We start from the raw sequence: 26511 nt of genomic DNA, 5'->3' as shown, positions 1-26511 counted from the left end.
CTGCAACTTATGGGGAATGCTGGCTTCACCTCAGTTCCCCCTCTCTGTGCCGTGGGAGAGGAAACTGTCTCAAAGCATTAATCTGGGGAACCGCAGGGCTTGTCTCATGTGTTTCAAGTCTGAGATCCCTGTTCTTCATTGCCTGAGGTCCGATTTCTTGAAAACCATTGTTTTGCATATGTCGTCTGAGTTTTTTGGTTGTTTCACGAAGGAGGGTAAATCCTATCCATTACTCCACCTTGTCCAGGACGGAAGTCCTCTCTCCTTGGCGTTTAGAAAGCATAGTTCCCAGACCTCTGCCTAAGTTATGTGTTCCTCTCACTGTGTTTCCCTTCAATCTCTCTGGCTGATCCTTACAGATCTCCTGACTGGGGGTTACGCCAGGCTCTCTTTAGCACGTTCCCTTGATGACACTCACACCCCAGGTTCCATTTATGTCTCTATGCTGACCTCTATCTTCAAGCCAGACAAGAGCCGAAGCTCCAGATCCGTGTCTCCAATGGCCCACCCTGCAGAGTCCCCTTGAATGTCCCATGGGCACACTAAATACAACCCATCCAACACTAAGCTCACCATCCTCCCCCCAGACTTGCTGCCTCTCCAGAACCCGTCTCCATGAATGGCACTGCCATCTACCAGGCCAGAGACCTACGAGTCGGCCTTGCACCTCCTTCCACCTTACTCCCACCTCCTGTCATCACTGAGGGCCATCAGTTCTGTCTTCTAAACATCTCTGGACTTTCACCATCTCTGCCGCACACCAAGCCACCACTGCTCTCAGCTGCACCACTCTTAACCCAGACACCTTTCCTTGAGCAAAACTTCTCAAGTGCAAGTCTAACCATGTCACCTCCCCCCACCCCCCCGCCCGGTGAGGACCTTCCAGTGGCCTCCTGTGTGCTTAGATAAGGCTCAAACTCCTTTCTGGGGCAAATAAAGCCCTTGATGATCTGCTCCTTTATTAAGTCTTGGGCTTCTTGCCCAGAGCCCCTCGTATGTCTTTATGCCTGGAGAGCTGGATTGTAACTGTTTAATTAAACCACCTCTCCACTAGAATGCCTGTTTTCTAACGATGGAGGTTATGCCTCCTACTACCCTGCGCACAGTCCCATATAGTGCATAAGAAGACAGGGCTGTAAAAGGCTGTAATTTTGCTTAAGAATGCCATCTTAAGCAAAATACTTCCGGCCGAAGGTTCCCCATATGTAAAATTGGTGCAATCACCACTCCTCTCTTCACTGATATGGCACAATCAGTAGACAAAAAGAGCTGTCTTTGTCAACCAGCGCGCCCGAATTTGGTCTCCACGCATTTCGCTCAACTATCGGAGCAGGGCCTGGCCCAGATGCTGGGCCCGACGCGGGCGAGGCCAGCGAGGCACCCAGGGCGCAAAATGTCAAGAAGCACCCCCTTTCGGGTTCATGCAAGCGCACGCCGCCCCGAGAGCGAGTGCCTTCGAGCATGTGGCGTCCGGGGATTCCGCCTGGCTTCGCCGGCATCAGATCCGCACCCACAGGCCTACTGGAACGCGAGAGAGACTACCCACCCTCGGGCGCTGGGCCCGCCCCCTCGGCAACTTGGCTTCCGGCACCGAACTATACGCCCTGCTATTGGCCGTTGTCCCGTGACGTCACGAGGGAGCGCCCGCCTCTGCTGACGCCTTATTTACAGGAGCCGCGCGGCGTCCCCGGCCGCAGCGTTAGAACTCCTGGCTGGTTGCGGTCTCTGGGGCGTTGTACCTGCGCTCAGGCGCCCGGTGACCTTGGCCTCGGGCCCGCGAGTCCTATCCCGACAGCACAGGGCGCCAGGTAGGTTAGGTTTAGGCCAGACGGCGGGGTGCACCGGGCCCCAGCTTTCCTCCGGGCCTCCCGCTGAGGGCAGGACTGGACTCTGGTGCCCGGCCGCTCCGACCACACGGACTAGGCGGGCGGGCCCTCTTGGGCTCCCACCGAGTGCAGGGGACGGAGCTGGGCATACAGGGAAAGTGGGGGACTGGCACAGGGGCCCAGGCGAGTGGATGGTGGGACGCGGTCCCAGGTGCAAACCTTTGTCTCACCTGCGCCTTTGCCGCTCCATGTCCCTGCCTCTTTGCTTAGGGACCCTTTTCCAGAGTCGGATTGAGCTCAGGCTCTGCGGCACAGTGGTTCCCTCAGGAGCAGCGGGGCCACTTTCAGGTACCTCGGCAGGTGACTTCACCTCCTTCATCCTCAGTGCCCCTTCTGTAAAATGAGGCGCTCAGCCTGAGGGGATTGCTAGAGGGCGCGGAATGAGAACCTGCAAGGGCCTGACATGTGGGAAGAGCAGTCAGTGGGGCCTGCGGTTATCTGGGAGAGCAGGTGACCAGCCTTATCCCTGAGGCAGTAGCCAGCAGGAGATCAAGTTTTCAGGGCATGCAGGGTGTCGCTGGGCCTCCAGAAGATTTCCTGTTGGAGGTTCCTATTTCTCACCACCACCTCTGGGCTAAAGTGTCCAACTCCCCAAATCCCTAGGACATTTTAGCCCAAACCAAGAACTTAAGTGTCACTTGGACTTGGATTCAAGTCCCAGTTCTTTCCTGTCCTTGGGAACTTGGGCAAATCCCTTAACCTCTTCGAGCCTTAGTTTTTTCATCTGTGAAATGGGACCAACAGTCCCTACCGTCCACAGTGGTCAAGAGAATTAAATCAGCCATTGTAGGTAAAACAAAGACCTGGCATGCAGTGGGATAATAATCTTAGTGTGTGGAGTATATGAGTGCATACACTTTAGCTTGAACAGCCCCTGACAGTGGCATGGTTGGTGCTTGTGTAAGACAGGAGGGTGGGAGGTTCAAAACTCCTGGTTTTCTGGTTAAACTCACCGGCCAGCACAGCGATCAGATCAGTGACCTGGATCTAATGAGTGTTTAACTGAACAAGGCAGATGGAATCATCAGAGAACCAGGAGTCTGGGATGACCTCCACGTGCTTGAGCATAAAGGGCTACTTTTATTTTTTTATTTTATTTATTTATTTTTGGCTGCATTGGGTCTTCGTTGCTGCACCCTGGCTTTCTCTAGTTGTGGCGAGCGAGGGCTACCCTTCGTTGCAGTGCGCCGGCTTCTCGTTGCGGTGGCTTCTCTTGTTGCGGAGCACAGGCTCTAGGCGCGCGGGCTTCAGTAGTTGTGGCACGTGGGCTCAAGTAGTTGTGGCCCGCAGGCCCTAGAGTGCAGGCTCAGTAGTTGTGGCGCACGGGCTTAGTTGCTCCGCGGCATGTGGGATCTTCCCGGACCAGGGCTCGAACCCGTGTCCCCTGCATTGGCAGGCGGATTCTTAACCGCTGCGCCACCAGGGAATCCCTAAAGGGCTACTTTTAAAGGCAAGGAACCATGAAGAGGAGGGACTGTTGGGGTGGAGGCCAGACTCAGAAACAAAAGAAGAGAATGGGGTTTGTCTTGGCGTGGAGCCTAGAACTCAAAATGGGACCTGAGCCTTGTTGATACTTTCTAAGTGATTTGAGGAGAGAAGGCACAGCCACCCCTCCTGAGGCTGACAATCACCAAGCTTTCCCAAGTAGTGAAGAGTCCAGCCTCTGCTTCTGGCATTTGATCATTGAACAGAGAGTAGCTGAGAGCTTTCTGTGTGGCAGGCACAGTGCAAGGCACTATGGACTTGGCAGCGAAAGAGACAGCTGTGGCCCCAGAACCCAGAGGGGAGACAGCGCTGTGATGCCTGTCAGGTGTAGACCCTGCCCTCTGTCTGCAGCCTCTTTCCTAGGGCAGCCTGTACTCCAGCACAGGAGCCACTAAATAATTACTGCCTCGAGAGGCAAGCGGGGGCTGCTCCTAAAAGGCTGCGACAGCCTGGAAGGGGTTCTGGCTTGGTCGTGTGAGCAGTGGAAAGCATTTTAAGTAGGAGGGTAACAGGATCAAATTGGCATTTAAAAAACTACCTGTGGCAGCTGTGAAGCCAGTTTCACCTGTGATCTCTTGCTCATGCTGGGCCCCACTCTTAACTAATTCCTAGCCCTGCTCATCTTAGCCCAGCCCACACTTCCTCAAGAAACTAGACAAAGACAGGGCCCTTGATCTACACAGCAGCAGTCCCAATTGCAGAATCCTACTTAACGGCATCCGTTGTTAACATCAGTCTCCCCTGTAGGTAGGATGGCAGGGCTGAGTGTGTCTGACCTACATTGTTTGCCCGGTGCCCCAGTGGTGCCAGCTACAGCCTAAGCTTTCAGAAAGCACTGGTTGACGGACGGCTGGAATCCCTGGGACCTAGCTCAGTGGCTGGCGTGAAGTAGTTGCTTCGCTAGAAATGTTTCATTTGAAACACGTGAAATAAGTTAAAGCCTGGACCACTTCCCATGTGGTGAGCCAAGAATGGCTCATGGGGCAAAAGGACTTGGGCTGCAGCTTGAGGAGCTTTGGGAACCCCAGTGATGGTTTCGGACTCTCTCCGTCCCCTAGGACCCACTTTTTTCTCCATAGGCTCCGATGCTGGTCTCTGGTAGAAGAAGGTGGCTCACGGCTCTGCTGCAGGCTCAGCGTTGGCCCTTTCAACCCTCCAGAGACATGAGATTGGTGCAGTTCCGGGCACCCCACCTGACGGGACCTCATCTGGGCCTGGAGTCAGGGAACGGTGGAGGTGTCATCAACCTCAGCGCCTTTGACCCCACACTGCCCAAGACGATGATAGAGTTCCTGGGACAGGGAGAGGCCGCTCTCTCAGTGGCAAAGAGGTAAATCAGCAGGCAGCAGTGCCCTGCCGCAGCTGCCCCATTCCCCCTCCCTCCTCCCACCCGCCTCCTCTTTTGCAACCCAGCCTTCATTTCTCACCTGTTCTCTTAGTGAAGAGCCTTAGAAATCTTTTATGACAACATCCTCAGTTTACAGAGGGGGAAACCGAGGCCCAAGGAGGATGATTGACTATCCCAAGGCCACACACTTGGTGGTGGAGCCAGAATTCTACTTTGTCACACTGCCTTCCCTGGGGCACTAAGTTCCTGCTTGCCTGAGGGGCTGGAACCTGGGTTCCTAAGAGGCATCTTGGGAAGCTCATTAGGAGGGAGGACTGCAGGAGGTTCTTAAAGATGGGTCTTGGGTTTGGGCTAGGTTAGCTGGGGCCTCCCTGAAGCCAGGAGTCCTGTGGAATCTGGTCTGAAGGTGTTGATGAACAGTAAATTAAAAACCACTTTGAGGGGACTTCCCTAGTGGTCCAGTGGTTAAGACTCCACGCTTCCACTGCAGGGGGCGAGGGTTTGATCCCTGGTCGGGAACTAAGAGCCCGCATGCCACATGGTGTGGCAAAAAAAACCCAAAAACAAAAAGCCACTTTGAGGTGTCATTTTCACCTATTTAACTGACAAAAAATACAGATGTTTGACAACATACAGTGTTGGTAACAGTATTTTTCCCCACTTTCATATTCTCGCAAGATGAGAAACTACTTCTGTGTCCCTCAGTAGAGAATTGGGTGTATCTCTACTGTGTAGTAATATGCAGCCATACGAAAACGAGGAAGCTGTATACTGTTATGGTGAGATCTCTAAAATATATATATTTTTAAAAGGTATATATAATTGTGCTATCATTTGCATAAAAAAAGATGGGAGAAGAGTATGCAGAGAGTGGCTGTGAAGAGCTACGTAGGACACAGTGGTTTTCTCCAGGGCTGGAGCAGGGTGACTAGGAGAAGGTGTAGAAGAGAGACCTTTCTGTTATTCCCATTTGCTCCTTCTGAATTCTCTTACATGGACATGTATCACCTAATGGGGGAGAGGAAATCAACACTGGATAAATACAAACAGCGCTCTGATGTCAAAGGACAGTAACTGCGCTTGATTTTCCTGCTGACTCCGATGGTTGATCTAGGAAATACATTTTAAAAACTTGTAGCTGCTGCAGGATCTCCCCAGAGTGCCCCTCTCTCCTGCTCTGGTCTTTGCAGAGCCCTGGCTGCCCAGTTGCCAGTCCTTCCACGGTCAGAAGTGACATTCCTGGCCCCAGTTACACGGCCAGACAAGGTGGTGTGCGTGGGCATGAACTATGTGGACCACTGCAAAGAGCAGAACGTGCCCGTGCCCAAGGAGCCCATCATCTTCAGCAAGTTTGCCAGCTCCATCGTGGGGCCCTACGACGAGGTCGTCCTCCCTCCTGAGAGCCAGGTTGGTGCCTCCCCACCGTCCCCCCGCGTCGCTGGGGCCCGTCACACAGGTGCTCAGCCTCCAGCCTAAAGGAACCACCTGTTGCTCAGTAGTGCATTAAACAGAAACTCCAGGGGATAATACAGTAATAAGACTGCTCTCGGGGGTGGGGGGGGGAGAAGTTAATTTATATCTTTTCCTGATTACAAAAGTAATATACTTGCATTATAGAAAATTAATAAAATACAGATAAACATAAAAGTCACCCATGTTCCCACTGCCCAGGGCTTGCAACATTTATGTTTTGCTGTATATCTTCCCAGTGTTTTTCTGTTCCTGTTTCTATTTATACTGTACATATGCCTACCATTTACTTAAGTCTCCAGCAAGAACATTTTTCATGCCATTAAATATTCTCCCCTGACATTTTTTAGGTTACTGCTTAGTTTTCTATTGTATCAATGGCCATAATTTATTCAGTAGTCCTCATATTGCTAGATAGGTTGTTTCCAGTTTTTAGCTTTTATAAGTAGTGTTGCAGTGAACCTCCTTATAGAAAAGACTTTGCACATCCATGAATGTGTGATTATTTCCTTTGAATAAACTCTTAGAATTTGAATGTTTTTGTCAGAGTGTAGGCAGGGTTTCAAAAATCAGCCAAAGTGACCTTAAGAAAAGTTGCAAAAGCAATTTACATGTCTTCCAGCAGTGTATGTACCCTTACTAATACTTTCAAATTTTTAGTTTAGGAATATTTTGGAAATTACAGGAAAGTTGAAAAAAAGTACAGTGACTACCCACAGACTCTTTCCCTGGATTCACTGTTAACATTCTGCCGTATTTGCTTTTCCTCTTCCTCCCCCGTCCCTCTTCCTCTCCTTCCCTCGTGTCCCACAGGCACACACACACTTTTTTTGGAGGGGGAGTGGGAAGAACCTTTGAAAGTAAGTTATAGACATTAAGACAGTCACTCATAGAAACTTCAACATGCATCTCCTAAGAATAAGGACAATGTCCTACATGACCATAATACCATTATCACAACTAAGAAAGTTAACATGAGTAATATCTAATGTGCAGTCCAATTGGGAATATTCCCAATTGCCCCCAAAGATGACTTTTAATTTGGGTCCTGTTTTGTTTTCTGGTTTTGGTCCAAGATCAATCAAGGTCATACATTGTATTTGGTTATGTCTCTTTAGTGCCTTTTATCTAGAACAGGGATCCACAGACTTTTTCTCAAAGGGCCAGTTAGTAAGTATTAGGCTTTGAGTGCCAAATAGTGTCTTTTGCAACAGTTCAGCTATGCCATTGTGAAGTATGAAAGCTGCATAGCTGGTACGTGAATGAATGAATATGGCTGTGTTCCAGGAAAATTTTGTCTACAGTAACAGACAGCAAACAAGCAAGGATTTGGTCTGTGGGCCATAGCTTGCCGGCCCCTGATCTCAAGCAGTTTTTCCCCCTGCCCTTTTTTATCTTTAATGACGCTTTTTGAAGAAACCAGGCAAGTTGTCTCATAGCATGTCTCACACTCTGGATTTGTCTGGTTGGTTCCTCATGATTAGATTCAGGTTAAACATTTTTGTCAAGTTCTACACAGGTGTCTTAACCTGTTCAGGCTGCTATTACAAAATACCACAGAATGGATGGCTTATACACAAGGCATTTAATTCTCACAGTTCTGGAGTCAAGGAAGTCCAAGATCAAGGTGCCAACAGATTTGGTGCCTGGTGAGGGCCCACTTCCTGGTCCATAGGCGACTGTTCACTATGTCCTCACGTGGTAGAAGGGAGCTCTCTGGGATCTCTTTTTATAAGGGCACTGATCCTCTTCAAGGAGGCTCTGCCTTCATGACCTAATCACCTCTCAAAGGTCTCACCTCCTAATACCATCACCTTGGGGGTTAGGTTTCAGTATATGAATTGGGGGGTGGGGGGGGTGGGACACAAACATTCAGTCTGTAGCAACAGGTGTGTACTTGCATTGCATCCCACTGGGAGACTCTTGTCGGGCCCTGAAGTTTGATCCCTTAGTTTACTTGATGCTCATGTGACCTCTCCATTGTAAAGGTACATTTCACTGTGGTAATTAGTAAACAATCTGCAGGGTAGACATTGAAACCATGTGACTATCTTATTGCCTCACAATTTTTCATCCAGGGATCATCTGGTCATCCTTACCTGAATCCATTATTGCAGTAAGGGTTAGAAAAAGGTGATTTTTTCTGTCTGTCTACTTTCATTAGCTGGTACTCTGAAGAAACGCTGCTTCCCTCCTTTTTTTTTTTTTTTTTTCTTTTTTTAACCCATGTCCCTTTAGTATCACTGTAAATTCCTGATTTTTAGTTTTATTCAATATGTCATAGTCTATCATTTACATTCTTTTTGATACTCAAAAGGTCTCAATTTGGCCAGTGAGGGCCTTCAAGATGGCCCCCATCTATATCACTTTCTGAGTACTTCCTCGCTATGGCCAAGCTATTACAGGCTCATCTTGTACTCTCTGTCTCAGACTTGGAATTAGCCATTTCCCCAAGGAACCCAGTTCTTTTTTGTGTTTCTGGTTGTTACTGTTAGAAAGAGCAGTCAGTTTGAAAGGCTAAATTGTTATCTATTTTATAGGGCACTTTGTGGTTTACGGAAAGGGCCGAGCATGTTTTCCTTTTTATGGCCATGTATATGTATTCCTTTTTGTGAATTGCTTATTCAAGCCTTTGGCCCACATTTATTCTGGCATGTTGATCTTTTTCTCGTTATTATTTGAGTTAGTGCGTTAGAGCATTTAGAGTAGTGCCTGGCACACAGTAGGGTTAGCTGATGTTACCTGGTATTCGTCCTTTTCTGGAAGTATCAAGAGTGACTCTTAAACTCCCTACCCGGACAAACGCTGCTCTTCTGCAGCCGCTCGGAGAGGTCTGCCTGCCTCTCGGGGTGCTGCCTGCCACTGCCCAGTTGATGGGTCTGCACGTGATACCTCCCCTGCTGTTCACTCCACTCTGGCTCGAGGTCTTACAGATGGGGGCCGGCAGCCAACCCCACCGTTAAGAGGCCCTGGCCCTGAGGCGGTGTGTAGCGCCTCGGCAGAGGAGCGGGGCCCAGAGCAGGCAGCTCACTGCTCGTTTCCCGCTCTGCAGGAGGTGGACTGGGAGGTGGAGCTGGCCGTGGTCGTTGGAAAGAAGGGCAAGCACATCAAGGTGAGGTGGGAAGGGCAGTGCCGTCTGTCCCCGGCATTGGGAGGTGGTTGGCATCTACCTGCTCCTGACCCTGCCTTGCCTCTCATCCACCACCTCTGGCCACTAACGTGGGACCAAGGCTTTGAGATCCTTTGTTACAGGGGTTGGTGTCATGATTTAACCTCCAATCTGGCCGAACCCCCTGCCCCCCGTAGGCCACAGATGCCATGGCCCACGTGGCTGGCTTCACTGTGGCACATGACGTGAGTGCTCGTGACTGGCAAATGAGACGCAATGGAAAGCAGTGGCTGCTGGGAAAAACCTTTGACACCTTCTGCCCCCTGGGCCCTGCCTTGGTGACCAAGGACAGTGTAGCAGGTAGGTCTCTGACAGCCCACTTGGTGACTCCTCTTGCTCTTAGATACATCAGTGAAGAGAAAGCAGCTTTCCGGGAAATGGGAGTGAGGGGTTTGGCTCCATGTGGGCCCCCTATCCCCAGCTGCCCTTTCGTTGATTGCTTATATTAGAGCAAATCTCTCAACGTGGGCCATGAGTTCTCCAGTGGGCCCCACCCTGTCCCCTCACCCCATGGAGAGCCACAGTTGCAGAGGTGGTGAATCTGCATTCATGAAGTGAATGACAAAGCACAGTGCTCTCAGGATGGGTGGGTCAGGCTTCCTCCAGCTGCCACCATCTGGGAGAGTCTTGAAGTTGGAAAGAAGCAGAGCTGGCCTTTGAGCATCACAGAGAACGGCTGTTCCAGAGCCCCCTGCACCTTCACCGTGCCCTTGCTGCTTGTAGCTGCTGCTGCCTGCCTACACAGTGGCTGGGTGAGGCCCTGTGAGAGCCAGGAAGAGAGACGGTGCTTAAGAGGGCAGAGCACAGCCCTCTGGGCAGGGCCGTGTCCATGCAGTTCAGCCTCACGCCACCCCGTGCAGTCAGTCATCAGAGAAGTTAAATGGTGATCCCTTGGGGGGGTGGGTGGGGGGTGTTTGTGAATGTATAAAACACCGAAAAGTTAAAAGTACTGTCTACTCGGGACAGTATTACAGATAAGCCTTCAGGTGCAGGAGTCTTCACTACTCCTGCTTATGCTGTTACCCTGTTGCTTTATAGATGCCAAGTCAGCCTCTGCTGTGGGTAGACATCTGTTTCTTAAGGCAGAAACAGCCATTTTTCTCTCCCCCTTGAGAATCTGGAACATCCCCTCCTAAACCCACCCAAGGGACCACTGGCAGGCACTCTGCTATGTGGTGGATACACGGAGGCCTGCGGAGGCCAGTGTCCGCACACAGTTCCAGGGCAGGGAGCGCCAGGAGCAAGCACAGGGAGCCCAGCAGACAGCCCTCTCACCTGGCGAGTCACAAGGCCTCCCTGTGCTTTCATTTTCCAGCTGATTACTGGGAGGGCTTTGAGGGAAAGAAGGGAGAACCCCAAAGTGTTGTTTTTGCATTTCAGATCCACACAACTTAAAGATCTGCTGCCGAGTGAACGGGGAGGTGGTCCAGAGCAGCAACACCAACCAGATGGTGTTTAAGACAGAAGAGCTAATAGCCTGGGTCTCCCAGTAAGTGGAGTGGAGCCCTGCCCCCAAACACCCACCTGGAGGCTAAACCGAGCGCTCCATGGCAGGCTGTAGCCACCTCGGCCCCTGGTCTCACCTGGCCCTTTTGCCCTAGGTTCGTCACTCTTTTCCCAGGGGACGTCATCCTGACTGGGACCCCCCCAGGTGTTGGTGTATTCAGAAAACCTCCTGTCTTTCTCAAGGTAGGTTGGCTAAATGAGGAAAGGAAGAAGGCCTGGCAGGGTGGGCTCAGACTTGAGAAATCCAGGCCTGTGTATGTGCCACACCAAAGGACTGACAGCCTCACGGCCCACTCTGTTGCAGAAGGGCGACGAAGTCCAGTGTGAGATCGAAGAACTAGGTGTCATCATCAACAAGGTGGTGTGACGGCCTCTACCGCGGGACGAGGTGGGGGCATCCGTTCCCACTGAGCCCAGCACAGGGAGAGGCCCAGTGCCAGCCCCCCTGAGTAGCTCCCCTTCCAGGTAGACGGGGAGGAGATGGTGCTCTCCTCCTCAATAAACTTCTTTTTGGCTTCCTTTAGGATTTGTTTCAAGGAGTGAGATAGGGCATTCTCACACAGTGGGGAAGGAAAGAGCAAATACACACAATCAATCACACCAAAAAGACAGACACTGCTGAGCTTCGGAAAAGAGGACTCATCCAGTCCTCTCGTTTATCACACCGAAGGATGCAGAAAGCAAGAGATGGCAAGGGACGGTCAGACCTCAAAGATTTTATAGTCCAGCTCAGGGTTTGCAGCCCCTCCCAGTCCAGCCTTCTGGCTCCAGGGCAGTTGTGTTCTGGGGCTGGGAGGTCTCAACACCGGCTCCTCCTCGTTCTAGCCACAGATGAACTGCCGGATGAACTGTTCCAGCTTTTCCTGATTGTCCCGGCTGGCAAAGGTGCGGGACAGGTGGAGCATGGGGCCTGCAGGGCTGGGCGTCTGCTGCAGCACCTGGGCCACACAGAAGGGCTCTGAGCGCTCACCACGGGGGCTGGGCCCCTCCCCTGGAAAACTGCAGTGAGACCTGTGGCCCCTTAAGCCTCAGTGCTTGAGGGCAAATGCTGCCTCTCAAAACACCCCCAGCACCCCACCCGGGAGCAGAATGAGCCAGGGGTTTGGGAGACTGAGAGGGGCGGGAAAACTGTCCTACCTTCTCCAACTACTGTCACTACACCTATTCGTGGGAGACCCTGGGTAAATCCCAGGGTGGGTACAGCTAGGCTCCCCTGAGCAGCTGTTTCAGGGTATGGGAGTGGGAGGCAGGGGGACAGGAGGGCGGAGAGACCGGCCCCTCTCACCCCCAGGTCTCTGAAGGTCCAGACGGCACTGATGGCGAGATTTGGGTCCACACACTCTGGAGGAAAGAGAAGTGAAGGCTACGGAAGGGAGCCCCAGGGCCCAGCTCCTCTCCTGCTCTTGTCTAAGGAAGGGACAACCGAAGATTAGGGCTCAAGCTGGACCCAAAGGCCCTCTCTGGACTCCTCAGCCGGCCTTCCTGGAGTTGGGCTTTCGCTGCCCACTAGGGGGCGGCAGCCACCAGCAAAACTTCCCCGCCTCCCAGGGCCTGGGCTGGCTGCTCGGGACTCACTCACCGAAGAACCCTTCCTCCTGGGCAGTGGCCTCTAAGAACCGGAACAGCTGCTCTGCGTAGCCCGACTCTGTGGGAGACAGAGGTCTGAGGCCTGGGGCCCCACGCAGGCAGGGCTCCCACCCTGAGCGCTCAGCCTCTCCTCAGGACGGCCGCGATCGCGCGGGCCTCACCAGTGTCTGGCAGCTGGCCCTGGTGGAGGAAGGTGGCAGCCTGCGCAAAAGCCTTGAGCAGCGGGCTGAGCAGGCGGCAGAGGAAGAGGAAGAAGTCAGGGCAGCGGGACTGCTGGCTGAGCTGGAGGGGGACAGGCCAGGGTGAGGGCAGCTCCCACTGCCTCCCTACGGCCCCCTCCCCTGATGGCTTCTCCCAGCGCACCCTGAAGTACCGGCCCTCAGCCTCCTCGAAGTCGTCACTGTCACTGTCGGTAAAGTCCCCACTTGGTTTCCACAGCAGTTTCGCGCGCAGACGCTGCCGCCCGGTGTCGCAGGCTGGCCGGGAGCCTGGGGTCTGAGGGCCATGGGAGCCATTGGTCCCTGTCAGTCAGGCTGGCCAAGGTTCAGCCCCGAGGCCCCCAGACCGGGCGCATGGCCAGCCAGGGAGGTGAAACCAGCACACGCAGACCTGGGGAGCCCAGGAGGATGCCCCAGGCCACACCAGACCATCACAGCTGTGGAGCCAACTTGCGGGGTGAGAGGAAGTGAGCACCCACCCTCAAGGGCCACAGCCCGTGTGGACAAGAAAGGTGGAGGGCGGGGCTTATGCAGAAACCTCAGGTGCATTTGTCCAATCCTGTCACTATAGCTACACACGGGCCCAGGGCAGACGTGGTCTGACAAGTCCCAGGGCAGAGAGTGGCGAGGCGGGGACCAGGCTTCTCTCTCTGCTAGGCCAGGGGCTGTACGCACGCACGCACACACCCCCAACACACACACATGCCAGAGGAGGAGCCCGGGCTGCTGTCACTCCGGGGGCTGAAGGAGGCCAGACCCAGGCAGGGGCTTTGTCTCCAGCTGCCCTTCCTACCTCCTCGGCAACTAGGAGCCCACACTGGATGAGGCGGTCCAGCACCTCCTGACAGTAGCAGTAGGAAGACTGGCAGGGCTGGGGAGAAAGAGGCATCCATGTGGCCTCAGGAGAGCCAGGCAGGGGCCCGGCCAGAGACAGAGACCAGACCTACTGCCGCAGGACATCTTAGGGTCAGGGCTCGGGCAAGCGTGGGCCCCCTCCTACAGCCAAGAAGGGGAGGCCCAGGACCGAGCTGGGCTGGTGGGAGAGGCCTGACCTGCAGCAGCAGCAGGTCCTGCGGCAGCAAGTGCATCAGCAGCAGGATCTGGTGGTACAGCTGGTTCTGGCTCAGCAGCTCAATGCCCTGCAGCTCCCAGGGTCCCTCAGGCGGCACCCTGCCCGCCAGCAGCGCCCACACGGCACAGGCTGGGGGAGGAGGGGCCGGACGTGAGGAAGGAAGCCATTCCCCTCACCCCTACACATATCCCACCCATCCCAGGCCCTAGGGACTCACCACCCACGGCCTCGCTCAGGAAGGCGGGCAGCAGCTCGGAGCTCAGGCGTGCCAGGTGCGTGAGGCCTGGGCCGGGCCGCAGAACCACCAGCAAGTCCCCCTGCTGGACGCGCAGCAGGGCCACGTGCGGCCGCAGCAGGCTCAGCGCGTGCTGCACCAGGCACTGCAGCTGCCCTGAGAAGCCCACGTCAAAGCCACGCAGCAGCGTCTCCTCTGTCAGCCAGGAGAACTCCCCCAGGAGCTGCGAAAGGCACACGCCCTGGTGGGCAGTGAGGGGCTCAGTGGAGGGCCACGCCTCCTCCCCCAGGCCCCCACCCCGCCGTGCCCTACCTTCTGGTGCTTGAACAGCAGCAGCGTTGCCATGATGGCCGTGCTCATCACCGCCGAGCTCGCCGTGCTGGCTAGGGCCAGGGGTGCGGGGATGCCGCTCAGGGGCGGAGGCCCGGCAGCCCGGGCCCTCTGTCACCAGGCAAGCCTTCCCAGTCAAGCACACACCTCCCCGGCAGCAGCCACGTACACACCCCCATACGACTCCACCCCTGGGAAGGCTTGGTCTTTGGGTGCCACCCTCCCCAGTGGAGAAGTGGCATGTATCAAATACATGCTGAGAGCCAGGCTGGGAGCTCAGGGACCTTCCCTGCCTCTTGCAGGTGTACTACCCACCAACCCACAGTCTCTGCCACAGAAGGGACATTTGAGAAGATGGTGATAACAGTGCTGTTAAGAGCCCCCTCTGTGCCAAGCACTGTGTTACGTCCCTTACATACACTGTTCAGTTCAGCTAATGTCACCTCAAGAGAGTGAAGTGATGCGCCTGAGGCCAGGCTGGGCGGCCGCCTGTGTGCTCTCACTTAGTGGCCCCATCACGTTCTCCCTGACTGACCCCCTCCTCAGGGGCAGGGGAAGGTGTTCCACTCTTCTTCACATGTCCCAAGTGGGCCATGCAAGAGGGGGCAGGTACAGAAACCCACCTGGAAAGGAGGGCCCTGACGACTGGCCAACGCTGAGAACAGTGTTCAGGAGCCTCCCTCAAAGGCCAGACCGAGGGTCCCCTCACCATTCAGGACGTGACGGCTCAGCCTCCTGACCAACAGCTGGTCCTCTTCCTTGAGGGCCAGAAGGGGCCCAGTTACTGGGGTCCACTCCTGCTCCTTCTCAGTGTCGGGGACGACGGTACTGGGATAGAGACACAGATCACAAGATGAAGCGACCAAACCTAAAAACAATCATGGGGGAGCCCAGAGCTTTCTCAAAGGTGAGGGTGTTTCCCATCCCCGAAAGAGGTGGCTTGTGTAACCCTAGTCCTTTCCAGGCCTGTGTGCCGTAACCCGCACTCAACTTACAGGAAAGGAGGGGTGCCTGGCATGGTTTGAGATGACCCGAAGTTATCTGGTGGGGGAAGGCTGGAGCTGGTGATGTGTTTGTGGTTCTGGGAGGAGAGGGTGCCAGCTCACAAGCCAGGGCCTAAGAGCTGCCTGCCTTGCCCCTGAGACCCTCATCTTCCTCTGCCCTTACCATTGGCCCAGCACGATGGGCTGCAGCAGCTGCTCCAGGGTCTGCCTGCTGCCCCAGCAGCTTCTGGCGTTGATGATGTATTCCTGCCCAGGACAAGGCTCTTAGGTGGTCTGCCCTGGCCCACCAGGATACCTGCATACAGCCCATCTGAAGTAGGTAATGCTATCCCTGAAGTGGCCTTGAGGGCCAGGCCGCCAGAAGCCCTAGACAGACCCCAGGTACTCCCAGCCTTGCCCAATGGGGTCCATACGTGCAGGGAGAAGGGCTGGGCCAGATGCACACGGACGCAGGCTCGGCGGCTGCAGCCCCAGCCTCGCAGGCTCCGCAGGACAGCCAGAGCTCCGGTCCACAGCCCCAGTGGGTCCGAGGCCTGCAGAGAGAAAGGGTCCAGGGGAGCCGGCTTGCCTGGGGCACGCTTTCTGCTCAAATTCATCTTGGGCCCAAACTGGTATATGACCATGACCTCTCCAAGCTCATTTTCTCACCTGTGAAACAGGAGAAATCCCTCCCTAGCAAGGTCTTTTGAGTATGAAATGAGAGGATGACTGTAACAGCCTTAGCAGGTGCCACAGGATAACGACCGTAGGGCTGAAATTCCTTTGCACTCCCCCCTTAGCCAAGCCCTGAGGGGAACTCAGCCACAGACACAATATTGTGCCTCCTCTCTGGAGACGGTGTCCACTTGGGTACCCAGGGCAGGAGGGTCTCACGTGGTATGTGTCACGGGGTGCATCTGGAACCAGGTCGTAGGTGATGGCCACTGGCACCAGCATAGCATCTGGGACGCCGCCCACCTGGACCACCTGCACCACCAGTCCCAGCCAGGTCTGACCCAGGGCTGACAGCCGAGGCCCCTGAGCCCCAGGGGGCTCCTCCAGGAAGATGAGCAGGGGCTGCCCGCTGACCAGCAGCTGCTCCACAGCCTGGAAGTGGGTGGGGGGAGGCAGGTGTCAAAGCCAGAACGGCAACAGGCCCCCGTACCCTGGCCTGGCCCCATAAACAACCACTGGGCACAGCACTCACCGCACGGACTACAGCCCTTGCAAGGACCCCCTCAGAGCTGTCCAGGGAGAGGCTGGCCTCGGGGGGCAGGAAAAGTCCCCCAAGTTTCTTCAGCAGAGCTCTGTGGGGCACAGGGCAGATGAGGGAAGGCGCTCAGGAGATGGGACCAAGCAGGAGGCTAGTGAGAGCCTTGGTCCACACAGGGCCAGCCTGGGTCCTGCCTGAACACTCTGAGGCCAGGCATGGCCCTAGAGCCCACAGCTGACCCTCCATCTGAGCCCCAGAGGCTGGGGTGGCACAAAGTTGAGAGCAGAGGGGCCAGGAAGAGGGCCTCCGGGGAGCTGCTGCCAGAATACCGCCTGACATCCCCACACACCCCTGTCCCGGCCTGGGGACCTCTCCCTTGTATGTCTAAGGGCACAAGACTTTTACCTGAGGATTGGGGAACAGGTGCGGGGATCCCAAGCCACACGGAGCACGCCCAGGCCCTGGGAGAGCAGCACAAAGGGCAGTAGGATCCCATCCAGGAGTGACTTGTGGGTAGAGAGGAGGACGAGCGGCGAGCCCTGCTCCAGGGAGAGCCAAAGGGAAGTGCCAATCCGCCCCCCACCCTGAAGATGCAGGGAGCCGAAACCTAGCGCCTCCAGACCCAGGGCAGCCCCAGAGGGAGGGAGGGTTCAGCTGAGCATTCTTCCTCTGACCACATCTCCCAAAAGCAGAGGAGCTCTGTCAACAGCTTTTAAGGTAATGCATTGACGTAATGGTTGTTAAGACCATGATGAAAAGCCGTTAGAGGAAGCCTCGTGGGAGCAGGACCGTGAGACACAAAGAGAAGGTCGTCAAAGAGCACTGGATTTTTCCCACCAGCTGATGGGGCTGGTCCCGACTCAGGGCTTGGCCTAGCCTCTGCTCCTCTGTCCCCGCCATCCCATCCCCGTCCCAATGGAGGGTGGGCCTTACTGCCTGGGCGGCCTTGTGGACCATCTTCATCTGGCCCTTGTGCAGCTGTACGTTCAGGAAGAAGCAGTTCAGGATCCGCAGCAGTGCCCAGCTGAACAGCCTGGAGAGCAGCGCCCAGTCTGAGGCATGGCAGGGCGCGGCCCACGAGGCAGCCCACGGCAGCCCAGAGGGCTGGCCAGAACTCCTCTACAGTGGGCACTACTACTGTCCCCACTTTACAGAAGAGGAAAGTGAGGTTCAGAGAGGTCACAGAAGCTGCTGGGTGAGAGAGAAAGCTAAGTGCGGGTGCTGGGACTAGCAGGCGGGCCTGACAGCAGAGCCCGCGCCGGCAAGTGCTGCCGTCTCCCAACACAACCTCATGGCGCAGCTGCCTCCTATCAGCCTCCGAGCATCTCCCTGCCTCCATTTACCCCAAAGGAGACCACAGAACCAAGGCTCTCTCCAGGCATAACCCGGCCTTGTCTCTGCAAACTGCTGGGAAAAGTGAACTAAAAAGGGAGGAGTTAGTGATACAAGAAGGAAAGGGGATAACTGAAGGGGCAAAATCTCTGGGGAGGGGTTGTCCAGAGGCTCAATGTGGGGACTGGCTTTAGATGAGGACAGAAGCGTAGACGCAGGCAGCATGGAGATGTGCGGGACACACAGCATGTCCTCATCTGATGGCTTCTATTTCTCCATGAAGCATGAGGCGGTTGGTCAACAGAGGGTAAGTTAGAGAAGGAGCAGTCTAGACTGGAGCCTTGGAGAGTGCAGTGTGCCCCTCTGAGAATCACACTTATAAAGGAAACAGGTCCACCCAATGTGTGTTTCTCTGGTGACATTTGGCTGCTTAGGTGCAGAGAAGGCAGGCAGCTGGGTTCAAACACAGCCAGGTTGTGCCCAGTGACTCCTTCACAAGGGCACTTTCGTCACAAGGAGCCCTGGAATTGAAGCTAGGCCTGGAGGGCAGGAAAGACAGGAGGGGGGCTGGTGGCTGGTGTAAAGGTGCTCAGGTCAAGGGACTGGAAGTTTCGAAAAAGCCTAAGAATTGTCACATGGAGGGCTGGTCGTAGGTCACCAACAACCTCTACTTCCTGTCCTTGCTCAGTTGACCTCTTAGCACTTTCAACACAGCCGAGCCCGACATGTGCAGCCCTGTGCCCTCCTTCCCTCAATGACTCACGCATCCCCCGGCTTGAAGCATCATCTATGTGCTAAAGCTCTGCAAATACATGTTCCTGGCCCCAACCTCTCTTCTGAGCTCCAGACTCATATATATATAAGCAGCTGCCTCAGTGTCTCCACCAGCATGTCAGGTATCAGAAACTCTTTATGTCCAAAACACCTTTTGCGGGCCAAACTCGCTCCTCCCCAAGCCTGCCCCCTCCCCTCCAACCACACCACCAGGTGCTCAGCCAGAAACCCAGCTCTCCTGCAGCTTCCCCTTCCGCCCTCACTGCTCCCACTGCAACCCTCCAATCCATCAGTGAGTCCTGATAATTTCATACTGGTCTCTCCATCCGTCTTCCCAAGTTCTACTGTCACACCCATCCCCCATCATTACGTCTCACCTGGACTAACAAAACAGCTTCCCCAGATGACCTGTTCTCTACTCTTGACCTCAATTAATCTTGTTGTCATTTTCTGCTTAAAACCTTTCCATTGGTTTTCACTGCACTTGGAAGTCAAATCCAAACTTCTTGCATGGCCCTGCATATCTGGTCCCTTCTACCTCTCAGTTTTGTCTCCAACAACTCTCTCCCTCACTTGCCAGCTTCCGACCACATCCGCTACTTGAGCAAACCTGGCCCCTTCCCGCAGCCATAGCTCATGCTCTTCCCTCTGGTAGAACTGTTCCCTCACATCCTCACCTCCCCAAGGCTGGCTCCTTTCCCCCTTTTGTCCCTGGCTTACAAGTCCCTTCCTCCCCTGCAGGTATTCTCAGTCCTAGCCCTTGTTCTGTCCTTCTTGCAGGCGTGTGCATCTCTCCTCACTCTAACCCGAGCATCCCTCCATTTCCCCAGAAGAGTGCCCTGCATCTAAGGAGCTCACACCTGTGCAGGACAGATGAGGAGGGAGCAGGTAGTGACAGCAGGATGAATGTGGGAGGGAAGAGGAGAGCCTGTAAGATGGAGGAACCAGCCACCTCCCGTCTCTCTCCACAGGAACCTGACCTGGGGAAAGGTGGAAGGATAGAGGAGGTACTGGAGTCTAGGTCTCAACCAGGGGTTCCTGGGGTGACCCCCAAGCCCCAACCCCCAGGACAGATACACACCACCAGGCCAGCAGTGGTGAGAACGTGGGCTGGAACCTGGGGGCTGGCTCAGATCAAAGCCCCTCCCCCTTATCCAACTGGTCCCACTAAGAAGGCAGCTGTCTTCAAAAGGTCTCACAGCGTCCAGATCAGGGGCTTACTCAGACTGGTAAATTTACCACCCAGCTCCCCAGGAGGGGAGTCTAGTCTTTACCCAAGCCCAGCCAATGCTCTCTCCCAAAGGGCAGAGGCCCCAGCCCAAAGCACCCTTCAGCACAGAGTTACCTGATCAGAACGGGGCGGGGTGGAGCCTGCATGTGGCCCAAGATGCGCTGTACCTCTCTCTTCACGTGGCTGGGCACCTGGCCTGCCCCAGCCCCTCCTGGGGCCCTCCCAGGGATGACATTCTGAACCCTGTGGTGTGGGAGGCAGTGGTGTCAGGCTGGAGCAGGCCTAAGTTCACTTCCCTCAGCCCCACAGAAGCCCCAGGGCACAGCCTCCAGTCTTCACCCGCCATCTTTAAGGGCCCCAGACCAAGCTAACACTAGAAACCAGCCCTTTCAATCAGCCCTGCCTACAGCCTTTGTCACCCCTTCAAGGATCCCAGAAGTTCCAGCCAGACCCCAGTCCCTGCCTCCTCACCCAGCGCTCTCCACGATCTTCTGCGGGGCATCCTGGCACGGGGGTATGTGCTGCTCCAGTGACCACAAGAAATAGCAGAGCCTCCGAACCAGCCAGCCCCGAAACCTGGGCACAGCCCCCGAGCAGGGGGTAGATCTCTCAGAGGGCCCGCCCCTGACGAGGGCCCACAGGGGGCATTCCATCAGGAAGGGATCACCCCAGGGACTGGGAACACCTGAGCTTGGCTTATCATGGAGCAGGAAGAGGAAGCACCTGCCCGTCTGTGGCCTATTCCTACCCCTCTCCCCAGCGAGTAGCGTACAGGTTCAGGGCCTGAAAGCTCACAGAAGGAACTGCAGGAAAGCTCCAAGCCTGCCTGTCCCCACCTGTGGGTTGGGAGCAGAGGAAGGAAGAAAATGATACCACAAAGCAGGGCCCCAGCAGCCCTGCACCCGAGGGCCCTGCCCACCACCCTGCCCCACCCCCAGCTCTGACTACCTGGTGTTCTCCTCCTTCACCAGGATCACATTGCAGAAGCCTAGATCCATTATGCTTCTGTGGAAGAGGGACTCCTGCCCAAGAAGGGCAGGGACAGCATGTCCTTGGGGGGGCCTTTGCAAACCGGCAAAGGAAAGCCCCTGCTCTGTCTTCTGTGGTCTTTGCCTGACGGACTATCGAGTTTACCAGGAGACAGGATTATAGCACAGCAGTTCCCAAAAGATGTTTGACCCCAGATCCTGAAGCTCACTTAGGAAAGAGGGTTCCATGGTCAAAATGGAAGGGCTGCATCCTCTGTAGGATCACCCTCTTGGAGAACAGCGTATTAAAGTCTCGGAGAAGTTCTCTCACCAACAGCAGAGAACATGTAGCCTAATCCCCGCCAGAACCCTGGGTCCCATCAGCACCAGCACGTGGCACGGACACACAAGCATGTGCTGAGTGCTGACTGACTCTGAGCGGGCAGTGTCCCTAAAAGTGAACAACAGGACTCATGCAGGCATAGTCAGACCCCAGCCCTCTGGCCACGCTCTACGCCTCCTCTCGAGCCCCTTTACACCTCCCCACCCAACTCTCCCAGGCCTGGGAGCCAGGAGCCAGCCCCAGACCAACAACCAACCAACACTAGTGCGCCCATTCCGTGAAAGACAGCAGAGGCTGGTGCAGGGGAGGGCTGAGGTTGGGAGACATAAAGGAAGCTGCTTCCCAAAGCCACGGGAGCCATGGCTCCCAGAACCAAGCTTCACAAGGTAGGGCCTGGCTCTACCATCACTCACCCAGCTCTTGGGGGTGCAGGTCTGGCAGCAGCGACCCACAAAGGGGCGGTACTTCCCCAAGAATGGGGTGACAGCCTCCAGCTTCATCCCAAAACCTGAGGACCACAGGCTGGTCTGGAAAAGGGCCACAGGGAGAGATGAGAGGACTCAAAGTCCTTGGCAGAGGGAGGGAGGCTCCAGGAGTGAGGGGCACAGGACGGGAGGTGGGAGGGCAGAGGGTGTTCTGGGAATGGGAAAGGCTACACTACCTCCCGACCATTCTGGCTGCTTCTCTGCTGGGTTTGGAGTCTGGCTTCCAACATGGTGTCCACGGGGTCTATAACATCTGGGAACCAGCCACCTCTGCCTCTCTCTCTCTCCAGAGGAACCTGACCTGGGGAGAGGAAGGATGGAGGAGGTACTGGAATCCGGGCCACAACCAGGGGTTCCTGGAGTGAGCCCCATCCCCCCCACCCCAGGACAGACAGACAACACCCAGGCCGGCAGTGGTGAGAACCAGGGCTGGAATCTGGGGGCTGGCTCAGATCAAAGCTTTCCCCCCCAACATCCGACTGGTCCCACCAAGGAGCCAACTATCCTCAAAAGGTCTCAGAGTGTTCAGATCAGGGCTCCCTCAGGCTAACATGAAGGAGATTGTTTGTCTCACCATCCACACCCACCCTGCCATCTCACGGCACAGATGGGCCTGTACTAGAGACTCAGACCCTTTCTGTGCACAGGGAAGGAACAAGGCTGGCCTGGCAGGAAGGAGGCGTGAGACTGCCAAAGAGGAACAGGACCACTGTCACGAGACCACCAGGTCCTGCTCAGATGGTCTTCCCCTCGGCACCAGAAGACAGTCCTTTATCCACTGAATCATTACAGTAATGTGGGCCTGGGGTACTAGATGGGGGACAGGTGGGGGGTCAGAACACAGAGAGATGCCACACGGACCTGTTCCCAAGGAATGGTCTCCTGGCTGGGGATAAGACAGACTTTTCCACAGCTGGTATCCTCTTACATAGCACTCTCCAGAGAAGACCCCACTTGGTATCTCCTCAGCCTCCTCCTTCCTACCACAATATAACATCTATCTTCCATAGGACAGCACTGAACCCCTCCCAGCCCAGAAATTGGGCCCTAAAAACCCTTCTACCCTGATCTCTCACCACGTCCCTGATGGGTAGGCTGATTCAGTTATTTACGTTATCCCTAACCCCACTACAGGGCACACACCCACCTAGGAGTGCCTTCTCCCTTCCCTACCACTTCCCCAAATTCTGCCCATGGCTCTAAGTCCGTGATGCCTCTGCATCACCTTCTAGATTTTTCCTCTCTTCCTTGGTTCCCCCAGCCCAAGCTTGCCGGGCAAGAAGCCTTCTCCAGGGCTGAGACTTCATTTCCCCACATCATCTGAAAGTATCCTGAGGGCAAGAGCTGCAACTGACTCATCTCTGTACGCCCAGCGGCTTGCCCTGCCCAGAGGAGGGACCCAGGAAATGCTAGATGACTGACTGTAACTTCCTCTCCCAGAGTTCCTCTGGGTCTCTCCTCCTCTCCCCAGTCAGCAATTTAGAACCATGAGGCCAAAGCCGTACCAGGATCACAATTCCCCAGTGCACGGCTCTGGTAGCCTCATCCCAAATGCACTTCCTCCTTTGAAAATGTTCTCACAGCCCCAGTCACAGACACTTGGCACAGGGAGTCCCCAAGCCCAGGCTGCAATCTGAGGAGTCCTGCCGGCTTTGCAAGGAGGATGTCTGCTCCCCAGCCTCAGAACAACCCCACTCTCAAACCCAACCCCACTAGATCCGTGCTAACCCTAAAAGACAAGGCAAGGGGTAACTCCCAGTCGCCAACCAAGTCAACTACTCAGCTCACAGAATCCAGAGGTCAGTTCTGGGATAGATCTTTCTAGCACCCAAGCCCCCCCAAATGGGGATCTCTCTGTCAGTCTGTAGCTCTTGCCTGGACGCCCCTCCCCGCAGGACATCTACAGCAGAGGCACCAAACTGGCTGCCTGAGGGCCAAATGCAATTCACAGATGTATTTTCTTTGGCCCTGCAATATTCTAAAACGCGACGAATTAACCTCAACATTCAAAACTAGAGAGCTTATTTAAAAAACAAAACAAAACAAAACCGGGGTCTCCAGCGGCTGTTGTTAAAATACCCCTGACACCTGACGTCTCTGGCATGCACCTCACAGGGCCTCCGCTGGCCGGACCCCAGCGCCACTGTCCTCATGTCCCTTTGGCCCCGCAGCACATGCCCTCCCGTGTGCCGCCGCGTCAATCACACCTAACGCCTGGCACCTGTGCGCATCTGAGCTTGACCAAAGAATCACATCCAAACCCCTTCCCCTATCTGGGAGGTCTGTTCCCTACAAAGAACCACGGCTTGAACATGACCTCTTCACCCCTCGGCCCGCACCCGGGGGCGGAGGCAGGGGGGACTCAGAACTCGGGGCCCTCACAGACCCACAGCGAGCGTTCCCTGAGCTGCCCCAAGACGGAAGAAAGGGCGTCTGCCGCACCGGCCCTGGGTCCAGGGTGACGAGAGGCCAAGGACCACGCACAGCAGGGCTCTCTGAGGGGCTGCCCCTCAGGCCACGGACCCCACAGTGGGGTTCACCTGCACAGCGAGCCCTACAGGGCCGGCGCTCCGTCCAACCCTTGCCAAGCCCCAGAGAGGCCCTCCGAGTCGGCGCCCGAAGCGGGAAGGCCCCTGGGTGGCCCTGGGCCTGGTGCGACCCGGCCCAGTACTGGAGCGATCCCAGCGGGTCTCACCTCACACCAGCCGCCGACTCCCGCCAAAGCAGCAGCCGAAAAGTGCCGGCGGGCGGCCTCTGCGCGCCGTCTGAAAGGCAGCTCTGAGAGCCAATTGGGACGCGCGCTGGGCCCAAAGCCCCGCCCCTGGCGTGCTGCAGCGCCGCACGCTGCGTGGCCACGTGGCCGTGGCTGCGGACAGGCGGGGCTGCCTGTGTGGGCGGGGTTGGGGGCAGCGTGAGTGACCGTGGCGGCTCAGTGAGTCCCAAGCCGTGTGCTGCTCGCCTTCCCAGGTGGACCCCCCCCCCGCAGGTGCGTGGGGACCCCTGGAGGCGTCCGCGAGACCTGGGGTACCCGAAGGATAAGGACGCGTGGGCCGCCAGGTTCTAATGAAAGAGGTTCCCAGGGTACACGTGCTGCCAAGTTGGAGTGTAGGCTCTCGCAAAATCCCGAGCCGGGGACGCTTCGAAGAGAGATCACCAGAAGCCAGTTTTGTTTCGTGAAAAACAAGTCAGGCCTCCTCTGTGTCATTTCCTTTGTTGATTAGAACCCTAGACCACAGTCAGGAACTTAATGCAGTCACGAGGTGCCCGAGTTTCAGCTGGCCCTGTGACCAGTGTGCTTATTCGTGTGGTTACTTGATTAATACCCGACTCCTGTCTCCGCCCTAACTTCAGGTGAACGAGGACTGTATAGGTTCATTCATGTTTTGATTGTTCCCAGCACACAGCAGGGGACCAGCAAGTAGTAGGCCAGGCTTACAGAATAAATGAAGGAGGGGATGATTGTGCTTTGTTCTTACACTGCCCTCCATGTAATGACAGCCAGAGAATCCCACAGTTTCAGAACACTGTGACACTGAGCAAAGCCACATCGGAGCCTGGCTGGGTTCATACCCCCACCTACTCTCTGACTCCCCAGCCCTGATCTGACTGCCCTCACCCTTCCCCTCCAGGGTGTGGCCATTCCTCTACTTTTTTTGTGCCGTTTTGTGTCTATCTACGCAGGCTATATGTTTCTGTCTGTTCACTTTAACCCAGGTTGCAATGTCCTTTTAGCATTTTCAGAATCCATTTTGTCCCCCATCTTACCCTTCTTTTGTATCAGGGTACACTTCAGCTTCAGAATCTGGAAAACAAAAACAAAAACAAAACCAAAAAACCCAAGACCACCTTTAATTAGAAATAAGTTGCCTCCTAAGAGTACAGACTTGCATTGACCTGAGGCGCCTTTGTTCTGGGAACGCCGTCTGTGTAGGCAGTTGAGTTTCACAGCTGCCTGTAGGCCCCCACCATTCCTTCTTAGGGAGACTTAACGCTCAGAAGTAGCCCCAGACAGATGCTTCAGACTTGAAAGTTGCACGGATTGTGATGGCAGACACCAGGTCTGTCATCTAGCAGAGTTTCTGTCCTCAGTCCTGTTGCTTCTTTGGAAGAAATGTGTTTTGTTTGTGTTGTCGGCTGCAGTTTGGACATTTAAAAAGAAGCACATCTCTCAGACCTGCATCTTGGTTGGGATACTGAGAATTCAGTGTGCTCATCAAACGGTGCGCAGAAAACATGGAGCTGCCATGCAGCAGGACCTGCCGGCCGGCTGCCGTGCAGACTGACTGGCTGACCGGACCTCGGGGGAAACAGAGAAACTCACTGGGGCTTGGCCCTACCTGAACTGGACCTCGGGAGCCCCACCCTGGGCTCAGGCCAGACCGAATCACCCAGAATGTCCCGACACACGCAACTGGGTCCCTGGGCCCAGAGGGACAGAGGCCCGCCCTGTGGTTGGGGGTCAGTGTTCCCTGAATTAGATGGGCTTTCCTTCTGTACGTCATCTGGAAAAGAGAACTTAGGCTGGCATTCATCTGGGCAGAGGGGCTCTGGCCCCTCTCTCTAGGGCTCAGCAGGGTGTGTCCTCCCTGTTGCCTGACTTGGCTGAATAGAGGGAGTTGGTGCTGAGGAACATTCCAGGCCCTCTCTTCCTTCCCCCTTGGAGATTTCCTCCCTAGCATTGATTTATCAAACTATCTAGTTCCTGCTAATTGCTGGATGGGCACAAATTGGGAGTGTAGACACTCTCCAAGTAGTCATCTCACACTCTTGGCAGGGGTGGCCCAATATATGACGATGTCAGTTCTCCCATAATTAATCTAAACTTCACTGTAATCTCAATAACAATTCCAGCTATGTAAACTTACTCTGAAATCTG

The 26511-nt window shown here is 55.3% G+C and overlaps 2 protein-coding genes across 5 annotated transcripts; one reads left to right on the top strand and one right to left on the bottom strand.

Annotated features, from left to right (window-relative positions):
* Positions 1-1446: 1446 nt before the first annotated feature.
* On the top strand, positions 1447-12547 carry LOC309643747 (oxaloacetate tautomerase FAHD2A, mitochondrial). Of its 4 annotated transcripts, none has more exons than XM_082426741.1 (8): positions 1447-1808; positions 4531-4701; positions 5910-6126; positions 9242-9301; positions 9496-9658; positions 10739-10847; positions 10960-11047; positions 11169-11387. In XM_082426741.1, the coding sequence occupies exons 1-8, from the start codon at positions 1462-1464 to the stop codon at positions 11229-11231; spliced, it is 1218 nt and encodes a 405-aa protein (XP_082282867.1). In that variant the 5' UTR covers positions 1447-1461; the 3' UTR covers positions 11232-11387. The 4 variants fall into 4 exon arrangements, with proteins under 4 accessions (XP_082282867.1, XP_082282868.1, XP_082282870.1 ...); XM_082426742.1 differs by lacking the exon at positions 11169-11387 and adding an exon at positions 12156-12546 and having other exon boundaries at positions 1669-1808; positions 4451-4701; XM_082426744.1 differs by having other exon boundaries at positions 1669-1808; positions 4451-4701.
* Positions 11489-21950, bottom strand: GPAT2 (glycerol-3-phosphate acyltransferase 2, mitochondrial). Its single transcript, XM_082426745.1, has 21 exons — positions 21812-21950; positions 21564-21677; positions 20788-20861; positions 20311-20415; positions 19954-20082; positions 17436-17535; positions 16908-17041; positions 16497-16596; positions 16184-16396; positions 15724-15843; positions 15474-15556; positions 15016-15134; positions 14289-14359; positions 13959-14217; positions 13722-13870; positions 13463-13540; positions 12815-12946; positions 12613-12733; positions 12444-12509; positions 12002-12205; positions 11489-11802 (listed from the first exon to the last, which is right to left on the bottom strand). Exons 1-21 carry the CDS (start codon positions 21863-21865, stop codon positions 11594-11596), a joined length of 2634 nt encoding a protein of 877 aa, XP_082282871.1. The 5' UTR covers positions 21866-21950; the 3' UTR covers positions 11489-11593.
* Between the last annotated feature and the right edge of the window lie 4561 nt (positions 21951-26511).

Source organism: Balaenoptera physalus (genome assembly GCF_965194825.1).
Source record: "Balaenoptera physalus genome assembly, chromosome: 15".
Taxonomy (NCBI): domain Eukaryota; kingdom Metazoa; phylum Chordata; class Mammalia; order Artiodactyla; family Balaenopteridae; genus Balaenoptera; species Balaenoptera physalus.
This window is presented reverse-complemented; position numbering and strand designations above follow the sequence as displayed.

What these genes read in the sequence shown, in the direction of transcription:
- GPAT2 (XM_082426745.1), bottom strand. Translation starts at nt 21,865, where the DNA reads ATGTTGGAAGCCAGACTCCAAACCCAGCAGAGAAGCAGCCAGAATGGT. An exon ending in CCCAGCCCTTCTCCCTGCAC is followed by an intron (nt 15,557 to 15,723) that starts GTATGGACCCCA and finishes TGTCCTGGGCAG; the next exon opens with GAATACATCATCAACGCCAG. An exon ending in GGCTCCTAGTTGCCGAGGAG is followed by an intron (nt 12,947 to 13,462) that starts GTAGGAAGGGCA and finishes CATGGCCCTCAG; the next exon opens with ACCCCAGGCTCCCGGCCAGC.
- LOC309643747 (XM_082426741.1), top strand. Translation starts at nt 1,462, where the DNA reads ATGTGGCGTCCGGGGATTCCGCCTGGCTTCGCCGGCATCAGATCCGCA. An exon ending in TCCTCCCTCCTGAGAGCCAG is followed by an intron (nt 6,127 to 9,241) that starts GTTGGTGCCTCC and finishes CCCGCTCTGCAG; the next exon opens with GAGGTGGACTGGGAGGTGGA. An exon ending in GACCAAGGACAGTGTAGCAG is followed by an intron (nt 9,659 to 10,738) that starts GTAGGTCTCTGA and finishes TTTGCATTTCAG; the next exon opens with ATCCACACAACTTAAAGATC.